At 38.5% G+C, this 27,554-nt stretch overlaps 1 protein-coding gene across 7 annotated transcripts in view; it reads left to right on the top strand.

Annotated features, from left to right (window-relative positions):
• The window catches only part of TRPM3 (transient receptor potential cation channel subfamily M member 3), a 584,594-nt gene that overhangs the window by 306,038 nt on the left and 251,002 nt on the right, over positions 1 to 27,554 (top strand). For all 7 annotated transcript variants that reach the window (XM_053574847.1, XM_053574838.1, XM_053574844.1 and 4 more), the window contains exon 6: positions 13,110 to 13,281. In XM_053574847.1, the coding sequence (XP_053430822.1) occupies positions 13,110 to 13,281 (172 nt within the window). The remainder of the gene's footprint in view (positions 1 to 13,109; positions 13,282 to 27,554) is intronic.

The following is a 27,554-nucleotide window of genomic DNA, read 5'->3' as shown; positions in this document are numbered from 1 at the left end:
CTGCCTGGAAAAGTGATTGTTGCTAATTTTTTTCAAAGTATCTGGGACATTCACAGAATACACTTGGGATAATAATTGCTTTAGATTCCAAATTGGCTTTTAAATTGATTTTGAACAAGTGCAAATATATTTCTTAAAGAATTAAAATATGCTAAAATGCCTTTGACACCAAAATCATTTAATAGTGTATTTTATGTAATTATTTGAAACATTATGATGATTTGGAAGTCATTCTGAAATGGTCACAGCTTCAAGTCTCTACTGCAAATCTGAATTATATTACTTAACTTGGAGGAGGGAGGCTGGTCTGGAACCTTCTCATTCAGGTGAACTATGAATTAATGACAGCTGACAATTTCTTTATTCAAGATAAGAGTGACCAGATAATTAGCTCAGTTGCCTGAGCATTTGCAAAGAATGCTGGCCTCTTGCCTCTTTATGTTATTTTGCTTGTTCATCTTGTAAAGCTTACATGCTTGCAAAAAGACAGCACTTCTGTCACATGTACTAACCTTGCTGAATTAGAAGACTCACTCCTGATTCTTTTCCTCTGATTCCAACTTTTCCTCTGCTTTCACCTTCTTCTCACGCTCCTCTTTGTTCTCTCCTATTCTTTTTCCTATTTGCTTCTTCCCAGTTGTGTGCCAATGGAAACTCAGGCATGCCAAAGGGATTTAGTGACATTTTCTGACTTCCCAATAAAAGGGTCTTGATACCAGCACAAAGGGTGAAAAATGTTCAGTAATTGTGTGCATTTATCATCCCTGTTCCTGGGGTTGAAGGAAGGCGTGTCATGGCTTACAAAGAACAAGATGAGCCCTTAGAAAGACCATCATTAGAAGAAATGAATGCCTCAGGTCGTAGAAAGCACAGAAAAAGCAGTTACATTTTAGTTTTTCAACAAACCTTTGACCAACATCTATTGACTTTTGACCACTCCAGTGCCCTCTTCCCCCTTAACTGGGGAACTAGACTATACATAGAATTTCTCAGGCTCTTGTATGAAAATAGAGCTTGTTGTGTTGTGTTCTAATTTATAAATTATTTGGAGCAAAGAACTGTTTTAGGCATATAGGATTTATGACATAGTTTGAGGTAGGGTTTTACATGTATTCACTGTTCTAATGTGATGGTTAAAAAGTAACATGATGCTAGGTTGCCATAAAAAGAGGTACTTAAATAACATGTTGGTGGTTACTGGTGAAAATTCCCCTAAATCAATTATCAAATTAAGATTGTTATCTCATAAATTTGTTATGTAGTGACAATAATTTTCATAGCTAATGTAGTGCCTTCAACCTTTTCTCTTTTATTTTATATAATCAAACTCACATATAATAAACATCAAGAAAAGAAACCTTTTAGCATCAGATGTCAGTTAGAAGAGAAAAACAAATGTATCATTAAAAATCCTTACTACTTCTTGGCAGCGCTTGTGGCTCAAAGGAGTAGGGTGTTGGCTCCATATATGGGAGATGGTGGGTTCAAACCCGGCCCCGGCTAAAAACTGCAAAAAAAAAACAAACAAAAATCTTTTTCAGAATTCTATCAAAATGCAATCATTTGAAGAAATAGAACAGTTGCATTCTCAGTCAAGACTATGTTTGCATTCCAGAATAATGTTGAAGAGGTACAAAACAAATGTCAGAGGAAATCTAGGAAATTTATTTGAAATAGGTACAAATACAAGGTTAAAAGAATGACTCCATTTCTTATGCCTGCTATATTGTTACAGTAGATTTATTTCTAAACTAATAGAAAATATAAATTATTTCTGTGGGGCTGGCTTTTTTATAAGCACTTTTAAAAGCTGAACATTCAAGTACTATTAGAATTCTTTTAGGTACAGCAATTGCTATTCATCTTAATCTCTTGAGAATGCACTGGGAGAGGTGAACGCTGGTCCTAAACAAAAAGAAAAGAATTTACTTACCCTGAGATCTGCTTCTGGATATTCTGAAACATTCTCCTCCTTTGAGTCTTATCTCATAGCTAGACTTGAGGGCAGAGAACGCATCTCTGGATTCTCAGAACTCAACTTAGAGCCTCACATTTAGCAGGGCCTCAAAAACTATTAATAAAGATGGGTTTGAAATGATGAAATCCAAGATACAGAGAAAATAAACACTACAGAAAAGATGTAATGATGAATGTTACCTAGTTCACAACTTCATCACAACTTCATCTCTAATCATATTCCCAAAGCTACATTATACTATTGTTACAATAACGGGGACATTTTTTTAACAAAGCGTCTTGATGTAAAACTACTCTCTTATGTAGCAACTCACGGAGGGAGGTGGATGATGAGGTATCAGCCTGTTGGTCATGGAGGCAAAGCAGGTTGGAATGAGAACAGGCCTTTCTCTAAAGGCTTTGGCAGATGTATGATCTATCCAGCTGAGTGATAGAAACAGCCCTTAAATTTAAATATTTACCACCCTGTTTAACCAAATTCTGATTTTCTCAATTAATAGATACAAACAATAAACTTTGGTGAGGAACAATGCTATAAATACTAAGACTGTGATCTTTTTTTCTTTTTCTAGTTAGACTTGAAAACATACACGTTTTCAACTATTAAGGTTAACGCCACCTCTGGGATTTCTCCATAGTATTTCTATGGTCCTTTTCCTCCATTACTATCCATAACCCTACATTTCCACCAAATTTAGCTCAAGATTTACTTCTACTGAGATGTCTTCCCTGACTAACCTCACCCATAATCTCACATCCCTGATTGTAAATCTCCCACAACCGTCTTCTTCCTAGCCATCAGTCTGCTATAACAAAATACCACGGACTAGAGGGCTTATAAACAACAGAAAATTATTTCTCATGGTTCTGGGGTCCAGACAGAACCCTCTTGCTGTGTCCTCACATGATAGAAAGAGCAAGGGATCTTCCCGGGCTTCTTTTTATAAACTCACTAATTCCATTCACAAGGGCTTTACCCTTATGATTTAATCACCTCCTCAAAGCACCACCTCCTAACACCATCACCTTGGAGGTTAGGATTTCAATATGTGAATGGGGAAGGGGGTTAAATATTCAGTCCATGGCACCAATTTAATTAAAAACTCCCTAAAACAGGAATTGAATTGTTCTCTTTGTTTCTTGTTAACTCCTATTATAATACTTTGTATTAACAGGACACATTGATATAACCACTTAAAGTCTACAAAATGTGGGTTCTTTACCTCTAAGTGGATATAAAAACACTTGATCTGACTGTCTTTATGCAATTTCTATGAGCATAATCATAATAATAGTAATTATAACTTAGTGAGCTCTTATTTGAGTATGCTCTATGCTTGCATATAGTAGCCTTATAAGGTATTACTATACCCTTTCATAGTTGAATAAACTGGACAAGATTTAGAACCAAATCCAACTTTTTCTAAAGCCTATTATTTCAAATGTTATGTCAAGTAAGATATAAGAAAATAATATTATGTTTTTATTGTTGGTTGAGATATTGACACATCTCTTATCCCTGTAAATTGAACTCAAAAATAGACTCAGTGAATGCCAAAGCTCTTTCTTTCTTGTCTTTAGAAAATCTTGACCTGGATAGATGATTTTGAAAGTACCAACAGTGTAAAGTCAAGAAAGAATGTCCAGTGAAATATAATTTCATGTGACACATTTTAAATTTAGAAATCTTCCTTTAGAAAACAATCTAATCAGATCTGTGTCGGGTAAATGAACAGTTTCTGAAGCCTGTATCATTTGTCTTTTCCAAAATCTAGATTAACAAGACACATGGCAATTTAAACATTCAGACATAATCGCAAGAAAAAGCACTTTTCATTTTAACTTGAGGATGGAAATTGTGTTTGCGTAGATTTCCAACACATCATCTTATATGGTTATTAAGTTATATCATTCACGTTCAGTGGTATCTTTGACTTTCCCTAAACTGTAGATTTATTTCTCCATGTTTCATAGCCTTTAATAGTTCTTATGTTTAATTGGAAACATAAGATCTGATGCCGTCTTTATGTTTCAAGCCAAGGAACATCAAGTTCAATTAGCAATTGATTGCTAATTTGGATATAGTTGTCAAGTAAATACATTTGTCACTTATTTCTGAGTCAAGCCAAAGATGACTTCATTTTGAAAGCTCACAAAACTTCCCAATATTGGCCCTGGCATAGGGTTTGTTGTGTTTTTTATTATTACGTTATGTAATATGTATCTTGGAATGTGAGAGGAAAAGGCTAGAGAGAAGAGACCCACCCAGAGCTGTCATAGTTATACAGGCGAGAGCCAATGCCTATGGAGCCTGGACCTCTCTCCTGTTCTGGGCTCACTGCCGTGGCAGCAGTTACACTCCCTCACATGGGGAATGCACTTTTCGTGAAGACAATTATGAGTTTATATTTGGGCATGTTGAGTTTGAATTTCCTTTGAGATACCTGAATGAAAATGTCTGGCAGGCCAGTAAGTATATAGAATAGAAAATTTAAAAGGAAGATCTGACTACTCATGTAAATTTAGAAGGCTTCTCATATAGATGGCAATTCAGGCCTTCATGATGGATGGTCATGAAGTTATAATGCATCGATCTGTCCAGAATGAAGGAGAGAGGATAGATTTTGAAGCCTTAAAGAAGAGGGAAGGTAATAATAATACACCATTGTGTTACTTATCTATTACCTTACAAAAAGTGAGGACAGGGAGAGTCTACACCTGGATCCCGATGAGCTCCAAACTTTAGTGAATGAACAGAGGGCTAGCAGCCTGCAATGGAGACAAAAGACATGTCTGGAAGGTAGGAGCAAAGCCAGACAGAGTCATGGGAGCCAAGGGAAAGATTCCTTCCTTTGTGCTTCAGGAGGATTGAGAAGGGCAATGCCAAGGACTATTGAGAGGCTAAGGAAGGTAATGACCTAGAAACATCCATCTATTTCATCAAGATGGAGGTGAGCAGTATTGGTCAAAGCTGTTTCAGAAGAATGATGAAGAGGCACACACATTTCTATGGGTTGGGGAATGAGAAGACATGGAGAAGCAGAGACAAACCTTTTAGAAATTACGACAAGTTGGTGCCTGTGGCTCAAGGAGTAGGGCGCCGGTCCCATATGCTGCAAGTGGCGGGTTCAAACCCAGCCCCGGCCAAAAACCACAAAAAAAAAAAAAAGAAAGAAAGAAATTTACGACAAGAAGAGATATGGGTGGCCAAAGGGAGCCATTATTCGAGGTATTTCTTTCTTTTAAGATGAGGACACCCTTGAAATTGTTGACATGTTGATGGTAAAAAGGGACATAGGGACAAAGGGGAGATCACTGATGAAGGGGCATGAGGTGCCAGCGTCCAGAGCCAAGAAGGAAGAGTTAACCCCGTGGACACTTGGACCTGAAGGAGAAGAGGAAGGAACACACATTTAGGGGGTTGGTGTTAGGATGTTGAAGGAGCTTTAGCCTGGAAGTTTATCATTTATTACTAAAATAACAAATAACAACAATAATAACTATGACAACAATAATAATATCAGTGCTTTTGTAGAGTCTGCTGATGACAACACTTGCCCAGTGTTTCATGACTAGTTAAGGATGTTACTGGGATTTAAACCTAGGCTGCCTACATCCAAAGACCATACCCTCATCTGTTACCAAGACTGCTTCCCTTAATAACAGCTCCCATTTATTAGGATTCACACTTCATTGTCCTATGAGTTTTATATCTCAGTTAGTCCTTACAGTAGTTAATGAGGTGATTATAATTATTATTCTCCATCTACATATGAAAATACTGAAACACAGAGAATAAATTCCTTTTTTAGGGTCACCCAACTGGTAGGTGTGTAGAAGCAGGAGTCAGATTGTGTGCCAAGAAAAGAAGGGATAGTGTTCAGCTCAGAGGTGTGAGGAGAGTAAGTGTCCCCCCAAATGGAACAGAGACCAGAGCTGATGAGAGGCTGGAGAAGGAATGCCAGGCAGCCCAGAGGACTCAGGCAGGGCAGGAAGGGGGACTGGAGGTCATGAAGTTATAATGCATCGATCTGTCCAGAATGAAGGAGAGAGGATAGATTTTGAAGCCTTAAAGAAGAGGGAAGGTAATAATAATACACCATTGTGTTACTTATCTATTACCTTACAAAAAAATTACATCAAACTTAGTGGCTTTAACAAGAAGCATTGATTATGTCACAGTTTCTGAGGGCCAGGGATTTGTGAGTGGTTCTGGCTTGGGGTCTCCTTGGGGTCACCCTCAAGATGACAGTGTGGCAGCATCGTCTGAAGGCCCAAATGGAGTTATAGCACCCTCCTCAAAGCTGACTCGCTCACAAGTTGCTATAGGAGTTTCTCTCCATGTGGACCACCTCACAGGGATGCTTAATTGTCTTCACAACATGGCACTGGTCTCCCCGGAGCAAGTGATCTGAGAGAGAGCTAAGGGGAGCCCTTATAGGACCTCATTTTAGAAGTCATGTGTCACCACTCCTGACTTATTCTACCCCTTAGAAATGAGTCACCAAATCCAACCTTGACTAAGGGAAAAGGTTCAAAGAACTCCTAAATATAAATTAAAATCACACCACCAATGCATGGTAAGTTGTAAAGAAAGTAGCCCATTTTGGGAACTCAGGAGCCTCTTTCCATTGCCAGTAGTCCTATAGCTGAATGGTCCAGGGTTCCCCTCAGGATGGGGCAGAGGGAAGTGAGTCTGTTAGAGAAGAAAGCATGAAATGACGACTGTGCTGCTCTCTGCAGGTCTCAAAGTGCTGCAGAAAGATGGAATTGTTCCTCCTGTGGATTTTGGTGGGAGTCACACAACTAACATCCCTGGGCACTCTTTGGAAATGGAAATTCCCTGGTTTCTTGCTTGAGTGGCTGAGCTGAGAGGCTACATCTGGGTTTCACTTACCACTGAGCTGCCAGAATAGGAAATAACCAGCCAGGGTCCCTGCTGGCTCAGGCCTCTCCATGATTAAGAGACACACAGAGCCTTTCTTTTCTTCATTCCATCTCTCATTCCCCATGTTTCTTCAGCTGAGACACAGAGGTTGCTTCTCACTTCTCAGCGGTATCCCCTCTTCTTCCCAGAAACGGATGCCTGATCCTAAGAGAACCTTGCTACTCCTTTTGTTTCTCTGTCTCCAAAGCACAGCCCCAGTTTGCTGCCTGCTGGTGCCTTTCCTGAACTCTGCAGATATACAGTTCTAGAGGACTTATCTGAAAATAATCTGATCAGCTGTCAAAAGGATTTCAATGCTCAGCTGAGCCACTGGCAAAAACATCCAGCAGCAAAACCAACCGTAACATACTCTATAAATTTAAAATCAGACTGGGTTTTCTGTCTTCCCTCTGAATGTCCCCTGGCCCTATAAAGGAATTCGAGATTCTACATGTGATGTAGAGAAAACAGTGGGGTTAGTGAGGCAAATCTGGCTGAAATACCTCACCTCTCTGAGCCACTACAGTTCCTCCTATACAATTAGTGTAAAATGGATTAATCCATGGGAAATTGTCTATCACAGCACCTGGCGTGCAATAAATGGTCAATAAATGCTAAAAGCCTCAATTAAAATCATGGTGCTATTGGAGAGAAAAACATGACTCTGGGCCATTTGCCGGGGGCAGGTTGGTATACAGCTCAACAGTGGGATTGCAGAAGGCATGTGACTGAGGGTGGCACCAAAGCCTCACTTAGGAGTCTGAAGTGACCAACCTGCCCTTTCATTTTAGAAAGCACTATTAAATGGAAGAGACCCCCGTCATGAAAGAACTGCATTTTTTTTGTACATAACACCCATGGAAAGTCATTGTTCTGTGGTAATTAGAAAAGAGCAAATGTACTTTTTAACTGTCTAGGCTCAGTGGTAGAGGTAGGAAGCCATCAAAAATTACAGTCAAGTCTTCTATTTTACAAATAAGAAAACTATTGTCCAAGAAGTTCCTTTCAATGAGTATATTTGAACATTTATTGTGAGATATCTCAATGTGTGATTATGTATCTCCTCAAGCCAACATAATATTTACCACATCCCATTTCCTCAAGAAATTACTTTTTTCCTATTTATCTCTTGGTTTCATATCAGTATTGAGTACATTGGATGCTTTTTCCATTCTTGTGATACTTTACTAAGAATAATGTGCTTTAGCTCCATCCAGGTAAATACAAAAGGTGTAAACTCTCCACCTTTTTATGAATGAATACTATTTCATTGTGTATCTTCGAGAAATTCTTAATAAGTGAGTAAAGGAATGAAAATATGAATTTAGAAATTTAACCAAGGTCACAAATTAGTAACTAGAAAAACTAGAGCTCGAGACCCCCTTCTCCTGACTTCCTGCTCAGTACTCCTGGGTGATCCCAGAACACACATGCAAACAGCCAGGAAAATTCAAGCAGGTGTCTCAGACCAGCTTCCACATTCCTGATCTCAGCCCATCGTGAAGCATGAGTGCAGCACCCTGGCAGGAGCATATGAAGCTTGTTTAGTTTTCCACAGCTCAGTGTCTCTGAGTTAATTCCCTTCCTATCCATGGTGATGATCCTCTAATGCCTTGTATGAAAGGGCCTTGACCTTCACTGACCCCTTAAATAGCCCTCACTTCCCTTTGGGGGGTCCTCTTTGTTTCAAAGTCAAGGGATACAGAGGCCTTGGAACCAGAATTTCATCCATCAGCCAGTACCAAGTAGTATATGATGGATTAATGAATGAAGAATTCTCTCATTTACACTTGAGAAACAACAAAGAAAGGTACAATATTGTTACTTATAGGTGCTCCATTATAATCATAGAGCATAAATGCCTAAAATCCATTTCCAAGCAAATTTTCTTTCTAAGTATAGGTATATTACATAAGATTGGATAATTATTTTCATATGAACACATCCTAGAAAAAGGATGTCAATCAATGCTGAATAGCACTACCTTCACCTTGGGAAGCTGTGCACCAACACTAGCACCCAGTTCACTCTTCAGTACAAGTTTGGAATTTTTCTTCTGGAATGGCCATCACAACTGTCATCATATGAAGGTCCGACAATGAAATTCATGAATTCGTCCTAGAAAAAGTGCTGCATACTTCACTGCTGAATATCGCCATGATCACTTTCCAAGTACTCCCCCTGGCCACCCGGAGACCATAGTGATATTCAGCAATGAGATATGCAGCATTTTGTCCAGGGTGAGTTCACTAATTTAACTGTCACACCTCCTACAATAATAGCTCTGATGGCCATTCTAGAAAAAGAGCTCCAAATTTGCTTTGAAGGGTGGACAAGGTGCTGTATTAGCACATAGCTTCCCAAGGGGAAAGGTCACCTTCGCTCAAGGGTGACCATAGTGATATTCAGCAATGAGGCATGAGCATTTTCTAGGATGAGTTTCTTCATGAACTTAAATGTCTGAACACATATTTACAAATCATGAAAACTCACCTGAAAAATACCTTTCAGACATCATTCAGCCTTTCTCAACTCAGGTTTCTTATCTGAACTATAAAAGACAGAAAAGTGACTGTCCTATATTCTTAGGAACGAAAGTGATCTATTATAGGCAATGGATGCTGGCAGAGGTCTCCAACCTATGACCCATGGGCCAGGCTGCATGTACAGTTAGTGTTTGTATATTTAATGTGTGACCCAAGACAACTGTTTTTCTTCCAATGGGGCAGGAAAAAAAAAAAAAGGTTGAACACCCCTAGGGGGCATTAGGACTTAATTTTCCCAGGAAACCCTAGATGAGAAACATGCTACAGTAATCCAAAATACCTTTTGTTTAAGTTATATTTGCGTAGCTTCAAAAGATTTGCTGATCTTCCTGCAAATGTTTTACACATTAATTGTGTAAAAACTGTGTAATAATTATTCTTACTTAGCCCCCATGCATATGCACACACGTGCGTGCGCGCACACACACACAGACTCTTCCAAAAAAATTGTCCTCTTTTCATGATCTCTTAACAATGAAAGTGGTTGCAATACTTCCAAAATTTCTTCAGAGAAAGGGAAAAATTCATTTGTAGTCATGTTATAAATAGACACGTTTTTTCCTACTTTGGGAACATAACAGGAAGATCAGCAAATCTTTTGAAGCTACGCAAATATAACTTAAACAAAAATAGACTGCTGGCATGTTTGTTATGAAGAATACTAAATGGATTTTGTAGGCAAGTTAGACCAAATTGCATTCCTCTGAAGTCTTTGCAAAGTTATTTCTAACTTCGTAGTTAATCCACAAATAGTATCAGACCATCACCCTCTTAAGTGGTTGGGAGGGCATGGCAAAGAAGAAACACTTTGTATGTTTTGCCAACAGAGTGTTGATTTTTTTTTTCTCTACTTATATTGATTTAAATCTCTTGAGTAAAACAAAAGTCACTGATTTATCTCATATCATTTCATTTTGATCACTGGTTTACAATCAGAAAATCAGCTTGGAGTTGATAAAAATAGAACAGAGCTAGAAGTTATAAATATTTATAAAATGCCTATTGCAAGTCAGGCATGGTGCCAGGTTCTTTGCACATATAATCTCAACTGATTCCCATTAGGTAAGTAGTTTTATCATTTCCCTTTTGCTGATTAAAAAAGTGAGACTCAGATTCACACAGCCATTAGAAGAACTTGGATTCATACAATTTTCTGTGATTCAGATGTTCAGGATTGTTCCAGGATTCAGCACATCTTCCTCCAATGATAAATAGAAAGTAAAATGGGACATTTTATTTATTTTTCAGATTTATATCCCCTATAATTTAGCAGACAACCTCTTTGCCTTTAACTTGCCTTCACATAAGATGAAAAGAAATGAGGATCAATGAGATGAAGAAATTAAAATTCATGACTGATCCTATAAATTTGACCCTCTTGCCATGACTGATTCAGACGTCCAGTATTCTCAAAAAGCTGAGCTGTGTTTCACAAGGGAAGGGAGTCAAAAGTCAGAAAACTGAAGCACCAATGTCCTTAGAATCCAGTAATGGAGAAAACAGATACTGTATATGCAACACAGATAATTATCTCCTTCTATTCTTAAATTGTTGTAATTATACCAGCATGGCCCAGAATCATTTTCATTCCTTTATTTGTTTTAAAATTCACTTTCACTGATGGTCTTTATGTAGGTTCCTAGGAATTCAAAAATGTGGACTCATGTCTTAGCCAACCCAATTGTCTGGGGTTCACTTTCATACACACTTTAACCTCTAGAAAATCTGCTGTTCCCTGCCTTTCACAGACTGCTTTGGGTCTTTCCCCTTCCTTCACATGGAGTTTTGCAAGAACTGCTATTAGGAAAGAGACAACAGTACCAAAGTATTTTCTTTTGTCCAAAAGCACAGTGTAGAAGCACTTTAAGAATAGGAGAAAGTCTTTCTGCTAGGCCTCTTTCAATAAGGCATTAGTTTTTATTAACTTGCACTCTGCTGTAGAATGAATGTTTTATGATCAAAAACGAGGAGCAACAAAATGGGAAATTCAACCACAAGTGATAGAGAGCTCAGGATGGGATTAGCAAACTACTGTCTCTGTTGTATTTTAGGGGACTCTCAAGCACTCATCTAGACAAAGGAGTGATTGATTACTGCTCCTTGAGATTACAAGAAGCCATATCAGAAAGTTATGGGCTTCCTTTATTAATAAGAGCCAGCTAAAATAAAGCTATGAATTAAGATGATAATGCTACGTTAACAAATGGGGCATACATTAATAGGACTGAAGACTATTTCAAAAGCTCAGAATTATATACACATTTTGCATTTAAATGAGGTTAATTCCCAAAAAATTCAGAAAAGATTTTTTTTTTCGGTTTTGAACAAAAGCATGCCTATCTCCAGTTGCATACTCATTTGTTCACTGTTTATTGAGTACATTTTATTTGCCAGCCTCCTAGAAATGCTGGAATTTTGAATCAGCATTGAAGTCTAGAAAATGACTTACATGAGATCTTCACCAGTGAAGAATGACCTTCCTAAATCACTTTGTAATTCCTTTAACAAACTACTCAATCTTACAGCTTTTCATGGTGAGTTATTACATACTGAGAAGAACAAGAACATCTCAACTCTATAATTAATGTACACGCTGTATGCACAATCAAATAGAAACACAAACCCAGAAGCATTTGGGTTCTGTCAGTGTTGATGATTCAGTACAGTAATAGCTGTGCTGAGATCGTGTAGCAAGGCGCCTACTGACTGTTCCTTTTCATCGTCCTGCATGAAGTTTCTACCTAAATGTTTTAAAACATCACCTTATGTTTTCATTGGGTCTAAACAATGTGGGGAAGAAAAATAAGTATAGATTTCGAAATCAGGCAGACTTGTGTGTGAATTGTGGTTGTATGTGTAATACAGTCTTCTTACCTTATCTTGAACATAACACCATCTACTTTGCAGGATTGTTGCAAGGAATATAGATAATGTATAAAAGGCAACTAGCTCACCATAGGTATTGCTTTTCTTTTTATATCAAAACTCTAGAAGACCACACTGAAATTACTCTGTTTTAGGTAGTGTAATTCACCATGAAATTAAAATAATAACAACAACAAAAAAGGGGGGGTAGAATAAAACAGAGGCGAACATTTTGGGCCTGATTCATATTTGTCTCAGAAGACAATTATTTGACAATCAAGACTTCCATTTAAATAAGGTATCTAATAAGAACAGTGTTGATTCTAAAGAACGATCTTCAGATTACTGAATGGGTTTGGGAGAAAAGATTTCTTCTCCCACCCCCACCATTCTCTAGAACCATGTCTGCTGTGCTTATTCCAGTATAGGCATGATAGAGAAGGGAAAGAAAGAAAATCACTAGATTTAAAAATTATCTAGGGTTCATGAGCAAATAGAAGATTAACTTCAATATGAAACAATCGTTGACATGCCAATTTTTGACTACAATTAAACTACAAACTCTATTCTCTGAATAAATGAGTACTCCTTTAAGCATGGTCTTGCCTTGAATGAAACTTTTGTCATAAATCTTACTTCTAACCCAAAGCATACGAGGTCAAGGATATAGTGTAGACTCGACTTGCACTGTACCAAACAATGGTGTTCTTTCTCTCTTTCCTCTGTCCGATTTTCCTTCTCATATCCTGTTTTCCTTTCTCTGACTTCTGCCTCTTCCTTCTGATACCCTGCAGGTAGTCCGGCCGTACCAGACCATGTCCAATCCCATGAGCAAGCTCACTGTTCTCAACAGCATGCATTCCCATTTCATTTTGGCTGACAACGGGACCACTGGAAAATATGGAGCAGAGGTGAAACTGCGGAGGCAACTGGAAAAGCATATTTCACTCCAGAAAATAAACACAAGTAAGTAGGCTGTTGTTCCCACTGTCATGACTCAGAGGAAGTATGTTGAAAGTGAATAACGTTACGTATGCCATCCAGCAATATTATAAAAGCGTGAGCAAGTTTCACACCCAGGCTGTAATTTCTACCGGGTTCCTGGTAAGAATGAGAGGAAGGTGTCCAGAAGAGGACAATTGGAGGTATAGGAACTGATTATGCCATGAGTAGACTCAAGCTCATTTACACGTGGGAAAAATTCAGCTGTTTCTGAGGTTTATGAATACAGATAAGCTTTCTTACTAACCTTCTCCTACATCCTTTACATGGTACTCTAAGGAGGACAAGCACCTGAGAAAAATTGTTGCCATTTACTAAGCTTTTTTTTTGGTGGTACAAAGAAAAAAAGAAAAAGAATCAGGTTTTGATCTTAACATGGCTCTGGCTTTGCGAAGGCATTTCAAGGGAACTAAACATTCTCTAAACCAAAATATCATGTGACATTATCTTGATGGAATTTTAATTCTTTTAATTTTATGTATATATTCATTCATTGCCTCTAGACAATGAATGAATGGTCTATTTAGATAAATGTGTGTGTGCGTGCAAACCACATAGCACACATCAAATGGTTGTACTAACATTACCTCTTAAGTACGTCTATGCTTTGTGCTGTGTTTATTGTGTAAACATTTGTTTTATCCGTGAAAAGGTAGTATCATAAAAACAGCAGTGCTCCCCACATCACTAAGTGGCTTGCTTTTAAATGTGATTGAGTTATGAAAACAATTTACTGCCTCTGCTTACAAAATAAAATTCAGTTTTAATAAAGTAACAGGTGAGGCTTCATGGCAAACTCAAACTTTGCAGTAATTATATATCCCATCAGAGAAACTTTGTTCTGATTGAAATTCCAAAGCCCATAATTCCAAAGAACAAAAGATACTCTTTGGCTAGTTTACTTTTCAAAAGTCGGTATAATGTGACTCAACTTGTCCAAATCACTTTTCTCTTCTCTGAACTTTTCTCTCCATCTATTCCACATGGGTCTTTCTTTCTGTAACTGCTTCCTCCCACAACTGGTACGTGAGATCCGTCAGACCACAGCTTCTCCTTCTTATATCTCTGTTGTGCTTCCAACTTGTAGGGTCTACTATCATTTAAACAGTCAAGTTTCACATTTTTTTCACGACAAAGTCTGGAACAATAAATTTCGGCCTAGGTCTTAAAAAAAAAATTATATTAAGAAACCCCCTTCCCCAACTGTCTTTGGAAAGAAGAAACAGTATTATCCTAGGTGAATATCTTCTGGGGGAGGAGGGAGGAGAAAAGACTAGAAAACTAATCCAGAGACCAGCATAGTTCAAATTTAACAAAGCCTTGTTATCAATGGGTGGTGGATTTTTCTGTAAATACCAAAACTGAATTTCATTACTCTCTTAGATAGAAAGGGCAGATTTATGCAATCGGTGTTATCTACCTGGGTTTCTCAAAGGCTAGCCCATTACTTTTTTTATACCATCAGCTTGAATGTGAGAACTTAAATAGGAGTGAGCTGGAAGCTAAAGGAGAAGGGAGAAGAGAGACAAAGAATAAATTCAGGGTCAAGTACAGTACTCAGTAGTGAGACAGAAGCTATCCAGACAGGCAAAGCATGTCATTGTGCCAGGCCTGGTGGCAGCTGGGCTGGCTAGTCTCCAGTGTGGAGAGCAGAGCTGGGGGTGTGGTCATGTAAGCTGTGCACAGAGCAAAGGGGATGAGAGCTGGAGTTAAAAGCCAGCCAGGGCTCTGATACTCTAGCCTTGTAAATAGCACCTTTTTCTGAGTGGTCTTTACCAGCGGGAGTGCCCTTTTGTAATTCTCAGTGCCTGGAGGGGTGCCTTTCTCCAAAGCTCCCAGAGGTGTAAGCTCTGCAGGTGGCCTGGCAGGGAGGCTTGTGGACAGCTACTCCCCATGGGGGCACAGCCCAGCAGTGTAGAGCTGAAAATCAGGGCACACAGGTGGTCAAGAGGTCAGCCAAGCTAGATCTACCCAATGCTAGTCCTTGGATAGATCACCAGGGACACATCACATCCTTTTCATGGAGACACCGGCCCTTGCTAGCTTATCAAAGCAGGTGAGGACACAGGGGCACCTTGGTAAGTGGAGACCCAGTCAGGGGACTAGATTACAAAGTAGAGGAGAGGCACAGACCCAGCTACCAGGGAACTCACTTACTTCGAGGTCTGTTATTTGTCGCGTCATAGAAATCTACAGAATCTGGTTTGGTGAATGTAATTAAACAGGAAGGGCCCTGAGGTCAGAGAAAACTAAAAGGTACAGGGTTCGGAATTTTACTTTGTCTGTGAGTGTTAGTGGATGATGTCAGGAATAAGCTGCAGTTCTACCCCTGAACTTAAAGGACAAACAACTTATCTCAGTTTGCAGGGGACTTTCTCGGGTTTAACACTAAAAGTCCCACGTCCCTGGGTCCTTTGGATCTCCTGCAAACCTATACAGTGGTTGCCCTTCAAGTGAATGACTCATAAATCCTTAGGTCAACTTTCCTCCCTACTGTACTGGGCCCTCACAGCAGGGAGGGAGCAGCATCCCCTCAGAGGGGAAGGAGTGACCCAGACTCTTGGAAGAGCACAGAGCAGGACCCTGAGGTCTCTGTTCAGTTATCAGCAAAGCAAAGTGCTCACTGAGCACAGAGGCCTCCTTCACAGAACTGAAGACGACAGGGAAAGAGCCTCGGGCCCTCACAGGAAGCAGCAGACCTACCAGTACAAACTTCTCCTGCAGTACCAGGTCAGGATTTTAGAACAGCCAGTCTACTTATAAAGTAGGAAAACTACATGGTTCTTCCTTTTAAAAATAAAATTTTATTCTGTAAGTTCATCCTAAAAATTCCATTTGTCACTCCTTTCTTGTTTCCTACTTCACAAGTTCGGTAAATCTGAAATACAACTATGGAGCTCAATTTCCTGAAAATGAGACACTATGTCACAGTGATATCAGCCACCACCTCCTAAACTCAGGATGGTCCCAGGGGTGTCTGAACATACTCAGCATTTTCCTCATTCAAATGCCCTCCCTCCTCATCACTTACAGGTGACCTTCCGACTATAGCAACCTATCAGGGAGCCCATTTTCTTACGTAAATGACATCATCTTCTGAAAAATGTTTTCCTTACATATTACAGTAACCTTGCTCAGAAGACCCAAACCCTCATCACCATGACAGTGATCATTGATAACCTATCAGGAGCATGAGCATTTGACCACTCTTTCCACACTCCGGCCCCCATGTCTCACTGCCACCCCCCACACTCCATACTTTCCTCCTGCCAACACTTAGGACTGAGCACTGTCCCCACTTCTTGATAGGCTTTGTTGATAAGAGAGAATCCTCTCAGATATGAGCTGTTACCTGCTTCCCAGTGCTCTTCTAGCAGCAATTTGCTAAACTTCAAATTTAATATGCAAGGAACAATTTTCTCATTCTTTTACTAAATAAATATTTAGTTCAGATCTCACAAGTTATGAGATCTTCCTTGCGCTTTAAAATATCACTCTACTGTTCTGTGTAGAGATTAGACTGAGGTTGGGGACAAGATTAAAAAACAATGAAATGCTCTCAGGAAGCTATTAATGATGTAGGCGAGAGATGACAATGGTTTGAATATGGATGGTAGCAGTAGAGATAGTAAAAAGAAAGTTGTGGCAAAATATGTATAATCTAAAATTTACTATTCTAACCATTTTTAAGTGAACAATACATTGGCATTAATTTATATTTATGTTGTTGTACAAACCATCACCATTGTCCATCTTCAGAAATTTTTCATCATTTCAAACTGATACTCTGTATGCATTAAATAACTACCTTCCCATTAGCCCCTCCGTCCAGCCACTGTTCTACTTTTTGCCTTTATACATTTGCCTATTTTAGGTACCTCATCTAAGCAGCATTTTTTCTAAGATGTATTTTGAAGATACAGCGTAAGAGAGCTTAGTAATAAATTGAGCATTGAAGGTAAGGGATAGATACATCGAGGATGCTGCTTACCAAAGCATCCTTAAAACAATGAGCCCAGATGAGATCCCCTAAGGAGTGAGCATTTACAGAAAAGCAAGGGGATTGAAGACTAATCTCTAGGGAATTTGAACAAAGTTCTTGAGAAGATGGGAGGGGCAAAATTCCATGCACAAATGAAAAACAGGAGGGAAGGCAGAGTATATAGGCACAGATGTGGGTAGGGTAGAATATTTTCTAATGGGAAGATCAGGTGTTTCTTTATAAACAGCTTCTATACCTGGTATCTAAGTAAAATAACACAGGGGGTCATTTGCTGAGAGTGTGAAAAGGGAGGCAGTCCTGGACACAGAGAGAGACCCACGTTCAGTTCAGAGAGTAAGACAGTGACAGACTAGGAAGAAATAGAATTAACTTGCAGCCCACTTGATATCTGTGGTTGTAAACTTACAGTAAATCATCAGGGTTGTAGGGGTTTGGTCCAGCCATCTTCAGCTGCAGCAGTAGAATCGGCATCAATTTGGGATTTTGCCTGGCAAAAAAGAAAGAGGGAGAGAGAGGAAAGGGAGGGAAGCCAAGTTATTTTCTGTGTACCCATGTCTATGGATGAAAGAAATGTGTGTCTGGCATTTGAAAGAACATAAAATCGATAATCTAAAAGGTTACACGGAAGCATAAAAAGGTGGTTAAGCGAAATATCAAAAGTGACCCATACCTTTGGAGTATTTACATAAACAAAAGCCCACATGAAAGAATTTTTAGTATTTATTTTGTTGTTATTCACAGAAGTCGAATCCGCTTAGCATATTGCTAGGAATATGGTTTGAACAGCTGTTGGATAATCCTGTGTTAGCTGAAAGGATGACTACTTTCAGACTACTCCAGAAAGCAGCATCTCCATATCCTCACAAGGATTTTAAACCATAGATGTTTATTTTATAAACATTTTTATTATTAAAATATTTCAAACCAATGTAAAAATTAGAGAATATTATTACAACCACCCTATATAACTATCACCCATTAATCGACTCATGACCAATCTTATTTCCTCTCTCTACACTTCATCTCTTTCTTCCTCTGGACAATTCTGAAGAAAGTCCAGAGAGCATATCATTTCATTCATAATTATTTTAGTACCAAAATTTATTTTAGTACATGTTTTTAAACTTCTCCTGGCCATACCCAGGTTAGATTGTAAAAATATTTCGTTAGCTGAGTAGCAGCATCATGGCAAATAATTGATTCAAGAATTTTTTAGCAATTCTTTCAAAAAATAAAAGTGAGGAAATGCAATATTGCATGCTAAAATTTATCTTCACCATTTGATAAGTTCTACCCTCAGCTAGCCAAAATCTATTTGAAACAAATGTTACATTGGAATTCTTGGAAACAAAAGTTAGAAAAATCCCAGAAATTATGATTTCCTTTTTAAGTGTTTTAAGGGAAGAATATAACTTTGGGGAAAAGAGAAAGTCTTTCTTTGGCTTTTGCCAGTGATGTAAACTCACAGAGACAGAGAGACCTGGGAGTTCAGATCATCACCTGTGTCTGTGAACCAGGGATAATAGTTCCTCTGTGGTGGGATTAAACAAGTGAACGTATGAAAGGCTTCTGGCACGCAGCAGCCCAGAAACTTGGGTTCCCTCCTTCCTCATCCAAGGTGCAGCACTCTCCCAGTGGGAAGCCATATGTCAAGTCTACGTAGCCTCATGGCCATCGGTTCCCACCCGAGACCCAGACTCTCCCTCAAAGCCCATCAGAGACCAACGTGTTCATCCAAACATCTTTACCAAAAATCATGACCTGCCTTTGCTTGTTAAAAAGAAGCCACCTACACTTTTAGTTACAGAAAGGGTTCAGGCAAAATGAAGTTGTAAATCATATTCTACCACAGATCATCAAGCCTCTATTAATATTACTTGTTAAAGACTAATTGACTCAGTTTCTTGGTCATTGCAGCAATAACCAGGAAATGGAAATCCTTTTATTTTTTTCTATATTTTTGATAATACATTCTAAATGTATGGCAATTGTCCCTCCTGCCATAGTAAACAGTCCATAATAAAGAAATTTTCAGCTTTAAAAAGAAAAGAAAGATAGAAATTTTCAGCTTTAGAGAGTCAAGCCATATCAGTGTCTCAGAGTAATCATAAATATCAAGTAAGATAGTCAGAGGTAGAAGAACTTGAGCTGAATGTGAATTGGCCCAGCTTATATTTTAAAAAGTTAGATTTTGGCCAATATCAAATATTCCTTACGTAAATTTACTATTTTATTCAAAAGACAACGGAAAAGATAGCAATCTACTTCTCTTTGAGCTCCATTTAATTTTTGTATTGAATGTTACTTTAGATTTGGCTGCATGGAAATTATATCTGGATTGAACATCTAATTATATTGTGAACATCAAATTTAGGTGTAGGAAATTTAATTGTGAGACTAAAATTTTCTGACCTTGTTATTTCCCTACTTGAAAGTAAGATCTCCAAGGAATTATTTCCCCATGGCAGAAATCATAGATACACAAGTTTTGCAATATTAATTGTTAGGAATGTCTGGGTAGGTTTGGATTACCATAACCAGTGCTTTTGCTACTTTCAAGGTTTGCTTTTAAGAGAATTTCATGCTCTGATCTTTTCTTGCCTGAGAGTAACGGCTGACATTTGAACATGGCCTCATCTCCTGAAGCCACCTAGAACACTTGGCTTTAAAGCAGCAGATTAAAATGAGCTTGGCATTTCTAAGTAAACAAGTATGGAAATGAGTGCAGAATTCATAAAATATCATCAAATCTGGCATTTGAAGACACTGGTATGTAGAAGTTTTATTATAAAGTTCCTAAATAAACACACCTATCCATATATGACTGTGTGCCTACTCCCATAAACTAATAATAATAATAATAATAATAATAATGCCTCCCAGTAGGCTAGAACGTTATCCCCCATAAGTTGTGCTGTCTAGTGAGAATAATATCCCCCCCCTCCCCCGGAGGCGTGTAATACATGAACACCACAAACAAATGTGCAAGTGCCTGGGTGAGTCCAAGATGGCCAGATCCAATTGGTTATGGAAGATTTTATTTTAAAAGCCTCATCTCTGTGAAGTGACACAAGCCACAGGAAATCAAGCTATTTCATGTGATATTTCCATAATCTGAAATAAGTATTCATGTCTCTGTCACTCATATCCTGGTTCTGTTAGTACCATTTTTGGTGATAATTCTGAACCCTGGCTGTAGGAGTTCTCAGCTACTGTGATGCTGCCTCCCCTAGGAGACATGTAAAAGTGCGAGAGAGAATCTGAGGTTGTCACAATTTCTGGTACTTATTCATGCCATGGGAGAGAGAGCAGGCATGTTAGCATCCTGCAGTATGCAGGACAGTGTCACATGAATTGTTGACTGGCCCAAGAACCAATAGCATCCCTGAGGAAACAGTACTCTGAGAATGTACCCTTGAGTTTTCTTCCTTTCCTTTTTTCTTAACTCTTTCCAGTCATACATTCTTCATTTGTTAGGACCACACCTTTCCAAGACAGTCTGTCCAAGTTTAAAGACATATGTAGAAGAAACTTAGCAAATGGCAGTGAGATTCAAAATACATATTTGGTGTCCTCAATCCACGGCACAGGCTGGCTGTCAGCCCTAGTCCCTCCTTCAGATCATAATACATGTATCATTTGCTGTTGAGAAGCTCTTCTCCTCACATCTGCTTCATTTGTGCTGAATCTTAAACCTGTTCTTAAACCCATTCATTTGTGCTGAATCTTAAACCAGATGAGAAGCAAAATCATTGTCTATCTTAGAGTTCTCAGCATGTTTGAAATGGTGAATGAACTTGAATTGACTTCTGTACCATAAATGGCTGTAAGGAAGCTGTTCTTCATTTTAAGAGACAGCCCAAGCTGCTTAACAGGCATAACTAACTCATGAGCTAAATCAGATCAGAATTTCCAACCAGCAGCACCTGCTCTTAGCTCCACTGCTTTATACGTTTCGGGCTCTGTGACTCCAGAAATGTGCTCAATGCTGGGAGCTTTCCTGTCAGAGCCCTCAGTGCTCAGAAAAGTTGTACAGTCCATAGTTATTAGCTGACTTCGGTGGGTGAGGGGGAGAAACAAGGACCTAGCAACTCAGTTGCTTCGTTGGTAGGCACTGGAGAGCCTACTCACTAGAAGGCACAACCTAGGGGTCATTTAGCAATTCAAGGGTCTGGCAGAATAATGAGTTCAAAATCAAATGTAAAGAGAACTCTAGTGTTCAATCTATACATTTCTGAGAACTGTTTTAGAAATAAGGGGTAGGGTAATAATACAAATCTTTAGTGAATGAGTAAATTCACTCATGCTTTTCAAAAATGCACGTTCCATTTCTAGTGTACGTCTTTCACTCCTATAGACTGTTGTAGATCCCATATATACATTAGTATTGCATAATTAAATTATGAAGCCAACTTCACATGGAAATTTGACAGTGGTGCCTAAAGAGCACCACTGATATCCTTAGTAAATTTACCAATGTCTCTGACACAAGCACTGACATTTATGTTGTGCATAATATGTAGTGTTCAATAAAGACTTTAAGAGTTATGACCCGGTCTTATTATTACAAGAAATCCAAGAGTTTCAAAAAATTCCCAAATGTTTTAGCAATGGCGCCATCTTTGAAATAAACATCTAGTTGCCTGAGAAGCTCTTTTAAAGATGATACTCATTTACATAGACATAAACAATATATCACAAATACTATATATATATATATCATTTATTTTTATTCTTATTGTGATTGTTCAGTCAGCCTCATTTCTTTGCATTTATACCAAATAAAGAGGGGCCAAGCTTGGGGTGGTCCCAAGCAGTAGCACAGAGAGAGAAAGGTGGTAAAATGAGGGTATAATGTATAAGTTACTAATGAGAATTTTCTTCTGAAGAGTTTTCCACTTTGGAGTAACTTGTATATTCATATGGAAAGAGATTAGAGATGGCAAGAGATCTTGGGTCATTTGCCCATGGCCAACATTGCAAACCTAGCATGACACTTTTCCCATCATGTCACAACCATTTGGCCTTAGTTAGGACACAAGTTCTGTGTCAAAAACAATTACTCAAAATAAAGGATACTTAAATGAGTATCCTAGCCACATGTTATTCTGAAGATGAGTTCAGATCTGGTGTGGTAGAGTCACACTGATGAGGACTAGATTCCTCCATTTTTTGGCTCTGCCATCCTTGTCCAACCGGTCCATAGGAGCTTACCATTCTTTCCACATTCCAGCCAGAAGCAATCAGAAAAAAGGAACAAGGGGAGGCAAAACTTTTCCCTTTCACGACACAAGGAGAAGTAGGAAGTCTTGCATGCCATTTTGGCTTATATCTTGTGTTTCAGAATGTAGGCTTTATTTTAGCAAAAGACTAAGATATTGAAGGAAAGACTAGATATTGGGGGCCCCACCTTTTCAACCTGGCATTCCAGGTGGTCAGATAAAATATATTTTCCATTCATAAATAAGATATGCCTGCATGTTCCAACATGCTTGCTAAAGAACCTTGCCCATAAATAGCTCCTATAAGTACATTTCATATCTGGCCCTTCTGCTCTTCACTTGTGAGCATTTAGTGATGTACGGTTGATGAGCCTTGGCACTAGTTCTTGAAATCAAATTGAGACAAGTTGTCTAAAATTATAGAGATTATTTTAGATCATCTTGGTTTAGTTAACTTTTTACGTTAACTAACCCAAACAGACACCCTAAGCCTCAAAACAGTTCTATATATAGTGCAGTGCATAATGCACGGGTATTCGTTAATGCATCCTTTACCACAAATTTTATTACATGTCATTTGGTAACATTTTAAATTCAAAGTTAAAAATAAATAGGACAGCAGATTCTGTAATTCTATAACACTATACTCTTGAGGTTAAGCTTCAAAGATGAATCCTAGAAAAGAATTTCCCTAGGACCTACACATTACTGTAATCTTAGCAATAGGCAGGAGAATGGGGGTTGGTTGGTCAATCCAATCCACCCTGGAAAGACAAGGTTATGACTAGGTCTTGGCTCTCTTAGAAGAAAAAGGCAAAAGACCTGTCTTATAGAATAAAAGCAGCCCATCCTTTGACTGTTGAGGAAACATTTGCAGAGACGTCTCCCACAAAGCAGAAGAGTTTGCTCTCTTATACCGAGGACTCAGTTCACATTCTTACACTTGAATAACTCATAAATGATAAGTATGATTTGGCAAGATACAGCCAATGATGAAGAGTTCTTGAAGATTTCAGAATGCCACTAAATATATAATTGGGTGTATTTGCTGATGACAATTAAAAAAGATAAAAACCAGAGTTCCTCAATATATGCATATTGGGTCATTTTGTTTTAAAGGTCAATGATCCAACTCTAGTTTTTCCTTTGATTTTAGCTTGCATTATTTAGTCAAACCTAAATGGTAAATATACAGATAGTTGAGATTGCTCTTCTATCTTGGTAAGTGAGCAAAGCCCAGGAGTATCTATTGCTATGCAGATTTAATGAAACCAGAAGCAAGAACTTGGAAATAAACCTTGCCTTTCCTCAAGGGATACTCTATACATATAACAATTTCTTTGTTCTGTTTTTAGCTTAGTAACTTTTCCCTTCATCATTTTAAATACCAAACATATATATATATATACACACATAGACATATATATATATATATACACACACACACATATATATATATATCGAGAGAGAGAGTTTTCCATTCATACAATCTAGGTGTCAGGAGAAAATAAATTAAATGTTTTAAAACCCCATTGCAAGAGGGACTTTACCTAACAATTGCAATCAGTGTAACCTGGCTTATTGTACCCTCAATGAATCCCCAACAATAAAAAAAAAAAAAGAAAGAAAATACAATGAACTAGTTCAAAAGACAAATGGCAAAGAAAATATTTGCAACTATGACAAAGGGCAAACTTCCATAATATGTGAAGAGTATCTACCAATCAAAAAGAAAAATATAGAAAGCTATAGTGGAAAATGGGCAAAATATCTCCACAGAAAAATCCTAGGGAAAAAAATACAAAAGTTGACAATATTTGGAATTAAAGAAATGAAAAGACTTGAAATTTTTTAACTTATCGAATTGGTAAAAATTAAAGGTTAAATATTTTAATGTCAAAAATCAGATGTGGAAATACATATAGATTTTGGGGGGTATATAAATAGGGCAACCCTATTTAGAAGACAATTTGGCTTCCCCTATTAAATATTAAATGAACATATGTTTTACATCTATAATTTTACTTCTAGACATTCATTCTAGATATATTTATTACAGTGTTGTTTATGGTAATAAAGTGGAAGTAACCTAAAGATTCTCCAATAAACAGCTAGTCAAATTATATGTTAACATATAGTAGACATATAGTAGATAAAATATATATCAAATACCACAAAATTATTATAAGTAATGCAATAGCTCTGTTGGTCTTATATGGAAAGATATGCAAGGGTATTTCTTTTGCTTTCTTAATTTAACAGTTGCACAATAGTCCATCTGCATGTTTAGTATAATCACATTTATGTGTCTTAAAAATGACGTGCGTGCGTGTGTGTGTGTGTGTGTGTGTGATTATAAAATACCTGAAAGAACACAGATGAACAATCATTAGCTACAGTTTCAAAGGAATGAGACTTGAGGTGGGGGAGGGGATCTAAGAAGTGAAACTTTTTCCTTGGAACCTCCAGAAACTGCTTTCTGCTTTCCATAAGGAGGAGATACTGCTTTTACAAAAGGAAGGGAAGGAGGGAGCCCAGTAGTTGGTGCATTATGTGGTATGGGAGTTGGGTACCTTCCGACCTCAGGTGCATGCGTGTCACTCTTGACCGGTGGGTGAGGACCCAGCACGGCTGTGTTTGACATACCTTCTTTCTCTGGTTCACTCAGTCTTCTGGCAATCCTCCTCTCCTAAAACAAAGAAAGAGTCAACTCAGGAAACCAGAGGGAAGAGAGGCTGATTAAGGAAGCATTACAGGGAACAACGTTTTCAAATCGCATATAAAGGATGCACATAAAACTTATGAGACTCGCATGACAGATTTGACAGTTACATTTAATAATGACTGAAATCTGAACCAAATTTATCTTCCCTCTTTGAAGTTGGTGAATGACAAACAGCCTAAATTTATTCCCACTCCTTAGCTGGAACAAGATAATCCTATTACAATAGGTTCATCAAAAATGCCTAACATTTAGACCCCCACGATAAATACATCTGTGGGGCTGGAATTGTTCATTTCCCTTTTTTTATCCTTATGGTCACCCTCAAAGCCTAGCTGCCTTCCCCTGTGCCCCCTGCCCATTGTGGTGTGCTTATCTAACAGCCGATTCACACTGAATGTCGCCCACAGGCTCGCTTTGGGACGACAAAAAAGCGTCCTCTATACTTTTTACTCCTCTGTGCTTTCATGATGCTTCATGTGAAGGCAAAATATATGTCAAATTTCTTCAGCTTTTCAAAATATGGCAAAAACGAGAACTCAAGTAACTGTCATTTAAAATAAATTGTGACTGTTCTCTCTGTTCTATTTTTCCCTTGACAGTAATTCTAGGAGGGTCTTTTCTACCATATTTGCTTGTGCGCCTCCAATGTACAAAGCACTATAGGGGCTGCAAGCTAACTAAAGCAGAGTTGTTTACTCTAAGGATTTAGGCTTACAAATAAGTCAATAGTAACTAGTGTTTATTGAGCACTGTTCCAAATAATTTACAGGAAATAACTGATCCTTACAACACCCTGATACCATTATTCCCATTTGCCACTAAAAAAAATTAAATGAATAAAATAAAAACCAAGGCCTCAAAAGGTCAAGTAATAGGCTCAAAGTCAGACTGCTTGTGAGTGGCAGACACACAAGAAGTCTACACCCTTGCGCAGGCCTGGACTGCTGTGTTCTACAGCCTCTATGCAAAGAGCTGTTAGATGCCCCTTAGAGATACAAAGTGCAATAGGAATTCACACAGTGAGCATGGGGTTCTGCAGTCCCTACTCCCCAGGCTGCAGACCAGGGAACCTAGCAGCACAGGAGAGGTGAGTAGTGGGGGAGTGGGCAAAGCTTCGTCTGTCTTTACAGCTGTTCCCCGTCATTCTCGTCATCACCTGAGTTCTGCTTCCTGGCAGATCCGCAGCAGCATTAGATTCTCATTAGGAGTGGGAACCCTTCTGTAAACTGGGCATGTGAGGCATCTGGCTTGCATACTCCTGATGAGAATCGAATGATGATCTGAGATGGAGATGTAATACACTTGAATCATCTGAAAGCACCCCACCCCTGATCCGTGGTAAAATTGTCTTCCATGAAACTGGAAACTAGTTTCTGGTTCCAAAAAGGTTGAAGACTGCTGATGTAGTTCATTGCTTCTGTTTTATAGATAGGTAAATCACTTGGAAAAAAGTCATGTTTTGCCTAAATTCTTCATGTGAATTAATGTGAAAGAGATTTTACCTGAACATGAACTCCAAACTCCCTGCACGCTGTTCTTTGCTCAGAATCATGCCTCTACTTTAGTTTGGGAGGTACAACACGCTAGAACTCAAATAGGAAAAAGGTCTCCATGCACCAGCGTAACAAGCAGAAGCAGGGTACTTAGGCATCAACCTTCTTTCCACATGAAACCCTAAGCCCTTTTCTCATTTTTCCCTCTTAGGCCCATGTTCTCTGCTGTGTCCTGAGGGATAATTGAGGAAAGACCTAGACAATTGGGAACACAATCAACACACCTGCTCTCCAGACAGCTCCATTCTTAACCATACCACTAATCTTACCCTACGTGATCATTGCTAAAGTGACATTCAAATTTCTTGTTTATTAAGGTTGGATAACTGAGGGGAAAATAAACGGAAAATGCCTGGGTACTATTCACTCTTCAGGAGACACATTGCTAAGCCAATTTTGCGCTTGGTTTCACCAACAAATGCTTGTGTTACGTTTCTAGGAAGGTCTGTATTGTTGTTGTCATCTATTTGAAGCTTTGTTGATAGTATTAATATTTAGCAAGTGGTCTGATTGCCATACGCAGCAGTAGGGCAGCCTGGGGCGTGTACTTGAAAGTTGAGTTACCTTCCCAGAAACACACTAATTAGGAACTTTCTGAAAAATGTACAGTAGTTAACTCTTGGTTTGTCATTTTACAAACTATTGAAAATCCAGAGGAACCAACCCTCACATGCTGTGTTTCTAGGGATATTGGTTTGTGTTTTCCCCAGTGAACACATTCTCGTGAGAAGGCA

Source organism: Nycticebus coucang, chromosome 2, assembly GCF_027406575.1.
Source record: "Nycticebus coucang isolate mNycCou1 chromosome 2, mNycCou1.pri, whole genome shotgun sequence".
Taxonomy (NCBI): Eukaryota; Metazoa; Chordata; class Mammalia; order Primates; family Lorisidae; genus Nycticebus; species Nycticebus coucang.
Note: the sequence above shows the minus strand (reverse complement) of the source record. Positions and strands in the feature narration are given on the sequence as shown.